The 12,734-nt window shown below is 43.9% G+C and overlaps 1 protein-coding gene across 2 annotated transcripts in view; it reads right to left on the reverse strand.

The window, feature by feature from the left end:
- Positions 1-438: 438 nt before the first annotated feature.
- The window catches only part of BARX2 (BARX homeobox 2), a 64,326-nt gene continuing 52,030 nt past the window's right edge, over positions 439-12,734 (reverse strand). For both annotated transcript variants that reach the window (XM_017667857.3, XM_017667858.3), the window contains 2 exons: positions 9,392-9,476; positions 439-1,412 (listed from right to left, as the gene is read on the reverse strand). In XM_017667857.3, the coding sequence (XP_017523346.1) occupies positions 1,182-1,412; positions 9,392-9,476 (316 nt within the window). In that variant the 3' untranslated portion in view covers positions 439-1,181. The remainder of the gene's footprint in view (positions 1,413-9,391; positions 9,477-12,734) is intronic.

Consider the following 12,734-nt stretch of genomic DNA (forward strand, 5'->3'; position numbering starts at 1 on the left):
AAACTTAAAATCAAAGCACAGCTAGGTCTCAAATCTTCCTCTGTTGAAAGTTGCAGGGCCCATCATCCAAGCGGATATTTAATAAATAAAGATACACAAGATACCAATGACAATGGGTACCTCTGGGGGTGGGAAGTAGGGGGAATGGGAGGGAGAGGCAAGACTTTTTATATAATTTGAGTTCTGAAGCTTATTCATTTACTATCTCTTCAGAAAAGTAAAAGTCTTCACCCTTGGAAGCCCACAGTATGAAGTGGCTGACAGTGGAGCTGCTCTGCCAGCAGGTGGTGGGAGGGGTGGGCACGGCCCAACCTTATTTTATAGCTGAAGAAATTCAAGCCCAGGACGCTGGGCTAGCTCTCTGGGTCTCTCTTTGCACAGGACGTATTCAGAAAGGGCTAAATACACTCCCCAGAAAAGAAGAAACAAAACACTCAGTCCTTTCGAAAGATTTATTTTCATTAAAAAATAATAGTTATCTTAACACATCTGCATTGCATCTTCAGGGATGGCATTAATGAAGCAAGAAAAACAAGGCCTAGTGGCTCCTGGGTCACCTGACCGTCCTACCATGGGTACAAAGGCACGCGTGTCTTCAAACAAACTAATTTTATTCAGAAAGAATTCCAATAATGCACCAGTCCCTTCCCCCAACTCTTTTTTTGCCTGCCCTTACCAACTGCCACCCCCCGCGAAAAAAAACCAACCCCAAACAGTAAATTCTCTGAAAGCTACAGAAATAAGTGCTGAGTCAGCAAGGAACCCAGGCACACTGCCTGGGCCCCACCGCGTCTCCCTGCTTTGCTGACTGGCTGCCCAGAGGCCGGCTGGGAGAGGGCTGGAGCCACCCTCCTCCCCAGCAGGGTGGGGCCTGCCGCACGGACAGCTTCTCGTGCCCAGCCCATGGCTCTCACCCCAGCTGCTCAGGCAGATCCAAGGCACTGTCTCCCTTCATCAAGGGCATCCCGTGGCGAAAGCGGACTCTCAGGAAGAGAAAGGCCTAAGGCAAGCAAGTCACCCTCAAACGCTTGTGATGAAAATGCCACTGACACCCATGGCGGGAGGGAGACGGTGGACCTCTCCTCCCTGTGTACCGGGCTTTGGAAGCTGTTCTCTCCCTATTTTCCCTGCCTTCTCTACCCCTGCTTCCCAGATGCCCACTGAACCCAAAGAGTTTTATTTTAGCTTGACGGTGGGGGCTCCACAGGGGCTACTGGCAATGCCTGGGGCTGCCCAGGGGGCTCCTGAGGGTCACAGGGCGCCTCCTGTTCCTGGGATGGTGACAGGAGCTCCTGGCTCTGGGCCTGGCTGTTCATTTTCTCTTCAGCTTCAATCTCTTCTGAGGTGGGGATGGAGTTCTTCTTGGGGCGGCCTTTGGGTTTTGTAGGTGCTTCTTGCCCACCTTTAAGAACCTACACGGAAGAAACCCGGTCATTAAATCTAAGAAATAACTCACTCCGTCCCCGCACTTTCCTGCTCAATAGCATCTGCACCGTTCCTTCCCAGCAGTACCGTCAATCTGTCACCTCCAGGCTACAAGGAGGTCTTCATTCTTTACACGTTAGATGCATTTTTAGTCAGTATCATATATTTTGACATTACATAAAGTGATCACATAAAAAATACAACTTCAACAACAGGGAAAGAAATGAGAATGAAAATACTACTGAGGTATCTATCAAGTTAACAAGTTAAAAGAAAAAGATAGTTTGTGTAGCGAGCAGGAAAACAGACACACTCCAGTGAGAAAGTGTAACTGGTACAACTTTTTCAAAAGGCAGTCTGAGGATTCAAATTGAAAGTCTTAAAATATACATACTCTGACACAGAAATCCCACTTCTAATAATTTAGATAATTAAGCCTAAGGAAGTCATCAAAGATCAAGACAAAGATTGATCTGCAAAAATACTCATCACAAAATTGGTTATAATAGCAAAAATTGCAATGGGGGAATACCCCAAAGTTTCTGCCACATGACTGGGTAGATAATTATAGTATATCCCCAAAATAAAGTACTTGATAACCATTACAAGTATTATGTAGGAAAATGTTTACTGGTATGGGAAATATTAACATATTTTGGTGAATATGTTGGAAAATATGTTGGTTAAAAACCAACATAATCCAATCTGGAGGCTAGATAACTATATACCACCCTGTCTGCAGTGTCAGGATCATGGATAATTATATTTTTTTCTTTGTTTTTTTCCTATATTTTCTAACTTTCCAACAATGATCATGAATAAGTATTTCTGTGATCAGAAAAAAGTGTTAGAAAACATGCATTGTATTGTTCGAAGAAGTAGCAGAGGATAACAGAAAAGTGTTCTAGCTTTCAAAGTAGACGAACTAGAATAATTCCAACTCTGCTACACATCAGTTTTGTCTTTTGGGAGAGTCCTTTTAAGACTCTGAGCATCAATTTCCTAATCTGTAAAATGGGGATAATAATCCCTTATCTCACTGGGTGATGGTGAAAGTGACTAACAGGAAATGTACAGGAAAGGGCCAGAACTTTCCTGAATGGCAGATTGCCTCTGCCAAGAATATGCTTCCACCCTCCTCACCTAGTTAGCTCAGCCTAGACAGTTCCTCTCCTGGGAGCCTTTTCTGATCTCCCAAGTCTAAGTTAAATGCCCTCGGAGAGCTCTATCCACTCTCCATCAGGGCACTTTTCATAAATGACTGTCACTGCCTGCTTCTCCCCCTCAGTCCCTGCAGGCCCTCAACAACTGATACTGAATGAATGAACCTTTCTCAACAAGCTATTCCCTAGATTTGAGAAAAGATATAAAGCAAAATAATAGTACCCAGAACGACCTTGGCTGATTTCCAAGGACTTGCACATTTATTATCCCAACTTGTGACTTACACAAGAATCCTATGAAGTAGGCAGGGATGATTTAAAACACATTTATATGTTACTTTGGAACCTAATAGACAGTCCTTCCTCCATTGGCTCTGAACCCTGGCTTGGCGCACTTGTGGATTTCCTGGGCAGCTAGTGAGAAGTGCTTCAGGAGGACCTGGACTAGCGCAGATAATTAGGAGTGGGGCATATTTTTGCTACTTACATATATATATATATATATATATATATATATATATATATATGTAATTTAATTTTATCTTCCCCATTTGAACAGAAGCTCCTTGGAGGTAAATCCTACATCTACCCCTTGCTTCCAGCTTCAAGTAAATAACTTCCAAGTAACTTTCTATATAGTCACTGAAGAGCTAATGACTACATCGCTTTCCTTTAAGAGAAGCCCAGGACTTCTGGGTGCTGAATTGTATCAATGAATGTAGTAACTTGATAAACTATTCTTTTTTTAAAGTTCTTTTTAAAAAAGTTGGCTTTACTGAGATGTAATTCACGTACTGTACACCTTTTATAGCAACAATTTAGTGATTTTTAGTATAGCCACAGAATGGTGCAACTATCACCAGAATCCCAATTTTAGAACATTTTCATCACTTCCATAAAGGAACCCCACATCCATCACCAGCCATTCCCTATTTCTCCCCAGCCCCTTCCCTCAACTCTAGGCAACCATCAATTTGCTTTCTGTCTCCACAGATTTGCCTATTCTGGACATTTCATACAAATGGAAACATACAATATGTCATGCTTAGTGACAGGCTTCTTTGACTCAGCATAATATTTTTCATGGGTTACCCACATAACATGTGTCAGCATTTCATTCCTTTGTATGTCCAACTAATAGTCCTTGTATGGATAAGACCACATTCTTTTCACACATTCACAACTGATGGACACTTGGGTTGTTTCCACTTTTTGGCTATTGTGAATGCTGCTGCTATGACACAGGTGGGCAAATACCTGTTTAAGTCCCTGCTTTCACTTCTTTTGGGACTATGCCTAGAAGTGGAATTTCAGGTCATATAGTAACTTTGTTTAACATTTTGAGGAGCTTCCAGACTGTTTTTCCAAAGCACCTGCACCATGTTCCAATCGGCAGTATATGAGGGTTCCAGTTCTCCATACCCTCCCCAGCCCTTGTTATATCTTTTTGATTACAGCCATCCTGGTGGGTGTAAAGTGGTATCTCACTGTGTTTTTTGATTTGCAATTCCCCAATGACTAACAAAGCTGAGCATCTTTTCATGTGCTTATGGGCCAGCTGTACATCTATCTTCTTTGGTGATATGTCTATTCAAATCCTTTGCAATTTAAACATTTGGTTGTCTTTTTATTACTGAATTGTAAAATTTCCTTATATATTGTGGATACAAGTTCGTTATTACATGCAAAAATTTCTTGCATTCAGTGGGTTGTCTTTCCACTTTCTTGATGATGTGCTTCACAGTACAAACATTTTTAATTTTGTTGAAATGCAATTAAATTTTTCTTTTGTTGCTTGTGCTTTTGGTGTCATATTTAAAGAATGTTTTGCCTAATCCAAGGTTGTGAATACTTTTAAATTTTCTTCTGTGCGTTTTATAGTTTTAGCTCCTTCATTTAGGTCTATGATTCACCTTGAGTTAACTTTTGTGTATGGTATGAGGAAAACCCTACATTCTCAATAAACACCTCCATTTAGATGGTAATCTGCTCAGCCCCTGTGTTTTCCACCCAAATAGCTAACACACAGATATGAAGGGGACTTCTAAAAAGGTACAAATGCTGACAGACTCTACCTCTGGGGGAAGACGTCCCTAGATTTCTTTCACATAAGTCAGTATCTGATTTTTATTTCAGTCTAAGCACGGGCTGTTGAAAGCACCTAAAATGTGCCAAGATGGAATTTACATGTTGAAAGCGGCTCCACTCGGTATGAAAGAGGTTATACAAAATTAAATCACCCCATGTAGTAATCAAGTTATAAAAGGGCAGGTCTAAGGAAGCCACCTAATTGGCAAAAGAAAGTCTAGCCCAGCAATTAGAGACCACCACCCACACAGCTTGGATAGACCCCACCTGGCTGTTGTCCTACAGCACACACAAAAACTAAAACAATCAGACCATTTTCTAAATGGAATAAAACATTTCAGTGCCGGCAATAATCAGGCAGGCGGGAGGCACTCTGTTGGCTGCTTTCCACAGTCGACCTCTGGCCCCCTGCCTTCCAGCACACCTGAGACATGCAATTATCTCACAACCACCCCACACCAGGAGCTACACATTCTCATGCACCCTGTGGCCCTTCTGCCAAGACCCTCCTCCCCAATTATTCCTGGCGTCAATTTAGTCCCCTTGGTCCAGAGAGTCCAGACAACCCATTGCACATGAGGTCACATGCCTCTTGCTGAATTGCACAGCACACCATCTACTTTTATTAGCCAGGCCTGCTGCCAGCTCCCTTCAGAACTGTAAAGCTAGACATTCAAATCTACTATTGCTGAAGATGTCAGGAGGCCTTTGCTTCCTTCCCAATGAGCTTAGGTGGAAGACAGGCAGTTTGGAGAGCACTAAACATCAGCTCAGGGAGGAATTTTCTATCTCCCTTCCTATTCAGACAAAAAGCAAGCGAACTGCAGGGCTGGGATTTGAACACATAACCCTTGACCACTCAACTCTAACACTTACTAGTATCTCATTGTGCATAACGTGCAAAGGATACATAAAATGTGCCATTGTAATTTCTGATTCCAGTATTTGTCTGTAATTATCCAATCTTCCAGCAGACTCACTAACTAGGGTGGTTTTTGCTCCTTTTTCTCTGTCTTATCTGTAACTATGGAACAGTGACAGTCATATAAACTCTTTCCCATGAAGCAAGTTCAGATTCTCTAGCATAAATCTCTTCTCAGCACACTGGTTAGCAGACTCTCTCTGCCTGAAAATGGACAGTTCCACATAGGGCCCTGACTGCTGAGGTCCTCACAGCAGGAAGCCTGGTGAGCTGGGATTGAGAAGTGACAAATACCCAGGACTGCTTTCACTGAAACAAAAGCTCAGAGCCCTAGAGACCTGTAGAATTCATTTTCAGCTTCTTTTTCCTGGCCTCCAAAATTCTGAATTCTCTGGAGACATGAATTTTGTGGATCAGCTAATAATAAAAAGAACAGCAGCTACCATTTCTTGGTTGCATATTATTTGGCAGGCAGTGTTTTAAGCGCTTTATTTAGCTCAGTTAATACCACAATGTATAAGGTATGTATTAGGCATTTTACTGATGAGGAAACACAGAGGTTAAGTAACCTGCTCAAGATTACATAGGCAGCAATGGGTAGCAATTTCACAGAATTGTTGACTATCTGGAGACTTTCAGTGATGTGCATGGTAGGTGGTCAACCCAATTCTATACCGGAGAGAGGAAGGTGGTATCCATTTGGATTCTGTCCCAGAACAGAATTGTATTTTAGAGCTGAGAAACAACACTGCATCATGACGTACTTTCAGCCTGTTGCAGAACACTGTAGGTCCTACTGGAACTAAAGCCAAACAGAAATGGAATAGAGGCTGAGTGTCCCATCTAAGGTACACGATTAAATTTTCTCAACCCCGCTATAGGTTACACATGCTGACCAGTAAAAACGAGTCAGAGATGCTATCTTAGTTTTGGCAGCGCTCTCCTTGGCAGCCGTGTGGATAACTCTTGAGAATCAAGTGCTAATCTTTTTCCAGTTCCAATTAGGTTACTAGCCTTGAGACATCTTTATTACCCAATTATCTTTTTCTTTTCCTCCCCAGTACCTGAAGAGAGAGCCTTGGAAGAGTTTTACCAGGAAAATATATGAAGCAATAGATGCACAACAACGCCTGACTGTTCTGGGGGAGTCAGAATCCAGACCTACACCCAACAACATGCCTCACGTTTCGTCTCCAGCATTCTGAAATACTCTTGAGTGCTCCGAGGTACTTCTGTCCCTTCTTTTTGCCTGTGACACACTACCCACCTTCACTTGGCACATTTCTGTTTATCCACTAAAACCAATTTAGATGACACCCTTTCCGTGAAGCCCTGCCTTCTCTATCCTGATTCTGAACCTGGTAATTGCTTCCGCCAGCAGCCTGATCACAATATATAATTACTGGTTTGCAGGTCAGTCTTGCCCCCTCGAATGAGTATATCTTTTTTTAGTTTTAGTTTTTAATGGATGGCTTCATGTCTTATCTTCGCATCTCCACTGCCTTGTGAAAGCAAGGGCTCAACGAATACGTGCTAAGGGGAACCATGGTGCACTCTTTTCTCAAACAGACCTGAACTGGGTTGGCCCGGGGAATGCCTTATGGTGCAGGTGGGCAATAGTCTCCGTTTTGGTTTACGGTCAGTGACTGATAACCACGGTACCAGCTCCCGCCCCCTGCAGGAAAAATAGGTGACATCAGCGCCACCACGCATGCGCGTCCCGCAGGTGTTGTGGGCGGGGCTGGGAAGATGGCCGCCGTCAGCTTCTTAATCGTCTGACTCAGGAAAAGATTTCTGATAACCAACTTAAACAATGCCTCTGCCACTCAGGAGGCATTGATTTTGGTGGAGATGGCTGACGAGGAAGGAGGTGGGTGGTGGAACTTGCACAGAAAGCAGGGAACGGACTTGCTGTGCCAAGGGATTTGCCCAAAGGCAGGCGGGGAGGGGCAGGCATGGGAACAGGGCCCGGTGTTCCTGACTCCTGAATATGGTCTTTAAGAGATCAAGCCCCAAAAAAACTTCCACCATCACTTTCATGTGTGTCAGCAATCTAGAGGTTTTGGAATGACTATCCATTTAATGAACCCATTTATCCTTCACCTTCAACTTCTTTGCAACCTTCCCTAATACAGCTCCTCTGAACATTAACAGACTTTTAAATCTATTCTAAACCAGCACTTAATTATAATGTGCTCCCACCTGCTTCCTGGACCTTGATTCTGCAAATAGATCATAAATCTCGTGAAGGCAGGGTTATATTTATTTCATCACTTCCTATAGTACCTAGGACAAGACATGGTTCACAAGAAACACTAAATACATATTTGCTGGTTCATCCAGTATATGTGTGTTTGTACATGTCACTGGTATCTCCACGTCACTTCAAAAGCACTTCCTGAGCAAAACGGCCTCCATCTGAAACTCCTTCCATCTCAGAGTCTGGTCCCCGTGGAGGAAATTATGAGATTTGCCAAGTAATTCCCTTGTGGGACTAGAATACATGCTGCCTGGTTGGCTTTTTTTCTAATTTTTCCATTAATATTCATTTACAACTTATCTATTTTCTTGTTAGCAGGCAATAGCAAGAACCAAAGTTTTAAGGAAAAACATTATTGGACAAAAATACAGAGAAAATCTCTCAGTATCTAGTATCTATTAAAAATATCTATTAACTTGTTTTTTTTTCTGAAAACTGGGGGTGAGAGGGGAGGACCTTAGTTATTTGGTGATTGTGACAAACATCATATTCTTCATATTTTTCATATTTCAGTCCTGGAAACACTCGGAAATATGGCTAGCAAATTAGAATGTCATGCAGGCAAGCTAGGGCCACGTGGTCCATACGATCGGAGAAAGGGCCCCTTAAGAGTCAGCGGGGAGGTGAGAAAGGCCCAGATCAGAGGTCACGGTATACCTGGTCTCTGAAGAATGGGGCAGGGCTTCCTCCCAACCTCTTTTCCCACACAGCCTCATTTAACTGGGCTTTGACCTTGTTCCTTGTGGTTTACAGAACTGGAAACGGAACACTCAACTACTCTGAGAAAATTGGATTTAACAGTGCTCTTATTTTTTTTTTAAGTGAACTATATGAAATTGAGTTCCTCCAAATGTAGAGCTGTTTATTTACTTATTTATTTTAGATAGATGTTTATTCAAACAAGTCCATTTAAAAACCAAAGATGGAACGATTCATTAGCAGGCCCTAGAGCATATTAGGGAAACCTTTTCATTATACCATGTGCATCAGAGGAATCTGGGCACTTGTTAACATGCACATTCCCAGGCTTGTCACAGACCTCTGGAATCAGAATCTTGGGAGGGGCCTGAAATTCTGCATTTTTACCTGCAGCTCAGGTTACTTTGATGCCCACTGAAGTTTGAGAATCATTGCATTAGGGGACGCACAGCTACAGAAACAGATGTGCTCTATATGTCATCATAAACAAAAGACTTCTATTCTTAGGTCTTCGTGGGAGGGGGAAGGAAGTTCTTTGAAAAGGATAGCAGGTGGGGTTAAAACTAGCAACTGAGAAGCTTGTGGGCTTTCTTTTACTTACATTTCTAAGGAAACTGTGAGAAAGAATCTCTTTGTGGTCGGGAAATCCAGGTCAGGAGGAATGGCTTACCCAACTGTCCTAATGCCTCCCTCCCAGCCAGCCTCACAAAAGATCCTCCATTCTCTGGAGCTCAAACCACCAAATGGTTCCTCCTGCCTCCCTACTTGTTCCCGTAGCAAGAGCTGTCCCCATCATGCTGGGCGTGTGCTTAGACTCACTCTCTTCTTTCTTACCATTTTCTTCCATTTCATCCTGCGGTTCTGATACCAAGTCTTCACCTGCAGTTGAGTAAGTCCCAGAGACTGGGCCAGGTCCAACCTAGAGGCACAAGACACAAAGGAAGGATTAGGAAGATGAGAAAGGTAGGTAGGTATGGGATTTCTGTTGACTAGTTCCAGGCACTGCTATCAAAACTTGAACTTCCCCCATTAAACCAATTCTTCCCAAAAGAGCTTTACTTTCCTTCTAAGGATCTGGCGGATGAAACTTTAGGAAGCGAAGAAACAGATGCCTATCTCAGGACACCTGGGGCAATCATCCTGGAAACATCTACTCTCCACGTTGTGCCTCAAAGGATTTCTGAGCTGTGACTGCAAAGTCCTTTTCCTGACTTGACAGCGTCTTTACTCTGATGTGATGCTATACAAAATGAAGACTCTGACCCAAAATCCTTACTGGAAAGGAAAGGTAAAGCCGTATCTTCCTTATGGAAACCTTCTCATTGCTGCACGTCCAGCGCAAGTGCCAACCCCCTCAGGTGATCCTCCTGGGCCTCCCCAGATGGCCGGGTTCTCTCCTCTGTGTCTTCCCACAGGTCAGCTGTCATTCTGGTGGCTCCAAGTTTTCAACCGTTCTCTAATTGTTGTACATGAGTTATTTCTGCCTCCCTGACTCAGCTGCAAGAACACAGTATGCCTTCCACTGCTTTTATAACCACAAAAGTGCCTATCATATTCTAAATCCAGAACAAGGGTTCCAAATACTTTCTGATGCATTGGTTGATTCATTTAAGTCTCCTAAACTGTTAAAATGCCACCTTCAAAAAAAACAAAAGATCAAATCCATAGCTCCTTCTTCCCATTCTCTTGCTAACCATGGCTCTGCATTTATCTGTCACCTTCTGAAAATTCCTGAATGTCAAAGCCATTCCTGGGAAGTGTGCAGTTGGAGCTAATTCCAACAGCATAGCAACCATTTCCTGAGTACCACACCATCCCAAGCCACGTGCTAAGCCCCTGACATATGGTATCATACTTATTCCTTTTGCAATGCTATGAAGTTGGTATAATTATTCCCACTTTACATAGGAGAGATCTGAGGCTTGGAGAGATTAGAATCTCTCAGCAACCATGGCCAAATCCCATCTGCCACTTGTTTTTGTAAATCAAGTTTTATTCAGGCACAGACACAGAGATATTTTCATTTTGTCTATGGCTGCTTTCATGCTACAATCTCAGAGTTTAGTTGTGACAGAGGCCATATGGCCCACAAAGGTTCAAGTATATACTCTCTGGCCCTGCACAAGAAAAACTTTGCTGACCCCTGGTAGATGATCCTACAGTAAAAGGCAGAGCCAGGATTCATCTCTCTCTAGGTCTGACTTGTGTGCATCTTCCTACGTAGGGGCTCCTTTCCACCTACCATATTTTCGTACAAGTTAGATCTGTTAAAGGGGAGCTCTTGCCCAGGCTTTTGTGGAGAAAATGTAGGGATACTACATCTCAAGGAGTAACAAACAACCCTAGTGGAGCAAATGAAATGAGAAAGGAAACTAGGCTTTCAACCTCAGTCCTGAAAACCGTTAACTGTTGACCTATACTGGTAAGAACCCCAGTTCTGTCTGAGCACTGGAAGAAGTGTCTCCTTGAGCCAGCATTAGCTGCCTCCCTGTGGCTCCAGCACTGATCACTGCAGCAGTGTGGACTTCTAAAGCAGCGACTTGGGATGAGCACCCTTGATACAGCTGGAGCAGTGACCACTTTTCAAGGCCCCCAGGGTCTTGTGAATTGTAATTTGTGGATGCAAACCCCATTATCTCACACGAGCCTGTACAGCTGCAAGCATGAGCCACAGGGACTCCCAGGTGCACCTACGGCAGGGTGAGCAAGATCTCACCATCAGGGAGAACAACGGGTTTCACCAGTGAAGGTTCAGGTGCTAAATCTCGGTACCCCAGAAGCAGCTGTCTGGCCCCCTGCTCTGCCCAGAGTATCACAATTTAAATCTCTAATAATAAAAAGTCTTCCTTCAAGGAACTTGAGAACCTGCCTTAAATCTGCATTCACATATATCTGGTTGTCACAGTAAAAAGGCGACTGCAAGCTGACAGTTTTATTGAAAACGATTAGCAGACTGAAGCTAATGAATTCCCTGTGCCAGTACCACTTTGCTCTTCCTGCTAACAAAGCACTGCTTCCCAAGCAGTCATTCACTGAGAACCAAGAGCCCAGGGGGCCGTCCCACAGACTTCGGGTCTCCCAGACCTCCCTGGGGACAGGTCCTCCCCTGCTCCCAGTGTGCCCTCCTGCCGGCTCACCTGAGGCCATCAGGTGCGACAGTCAGCGGAAAGTTTGGCTCACAGCTTTGCCTGTATGTTAGTAAATGGTTAGCTCACTTGGGAAAAATGCACCCTTGACTCACTCTGGCCACAGAAACACACTTCACTGTCATCAGCTTTCTCTCATTACCTGCCACCGTTACAAATTCTCACTTCCCTGCATTTTCACTTAACTGTGGTCACCTAGGAAACTGGAGAAACAAACAAAGAGAAGGAGGGAGAGAGCTGTGGGAGGTGGGAGTGTCATGGCCCTGGTCACGTAGGTACGGAGGTGAGGAACATCCCAAAGGGTGGGTTAAAGAGGCCGCTTCCATGCCAATCACATGGTGTCCTCCTCCCCGGGCAAGTGACTCAGTCCTGTGTAGGTTACCTGAGAGGTGTCTGGGCAGGTATCAGGAAGCCCCAGCAGGCTTACTAGGAATTAACATTTCTGTTAAAAAATTCTCTGACTTCTAGAAAATAAGTCTAGATTTTACCCTTGCATGTTGAAGCACTTTTGGCATACCACCACACAATTCATAAATAATGGTGCCCACTTCATCTGGCTACCCACATTCATGAGGCTCTCCATTGTAGGCTGGGAGCATCTAAAGTCATTTAATAACTGGAGATCCCAATTATCAATCCCTAATTCACAGAGCTGTCTACATTGTCCCCCCCGAAGGCACCCCAAATGCTCATGTCCACAGCAGAATGTACTCTTCCCCCACCAAACCCACCCTGTCCTCTGCCTTTAATTTTATTTAATGGCATTCCTTGTTAGCTGGTGGCCCAATCCAGGAACCACACAATTCCCAATTCTTCGCTTTTCCTCATGCCAACGTCAATTCTGTCCATTCGTCTCCAGTCATTTTCTCCTCTCTGTTCCCACTGTCTCCCCCTCAATTCAGATCTTCAGCAACGGTCCTGGGGCTCTCTCCTAACTGGTTTCCATGCTCCATTTCTTCTCTCTCATTGATCACTTATGGTGCCACCAAAGCGAGGAGTCTCTATTGTGAATCAGGCCATGTCCCTTCCAG

Source organism: Manis javanica, chromosome 6, assembly GCF_040802235.1.
Source record: "Manis javanica isolate MJ-LG chromosome 6, MJ_LKY, whole genome shotgun sequence".
Classification (NCBI taxonomy): domain Eukaryota; kingdom Metazoa; phylum Chordata; class Mammalia; order Pholidota; family Manidae; genus Manis; species Manis javanica.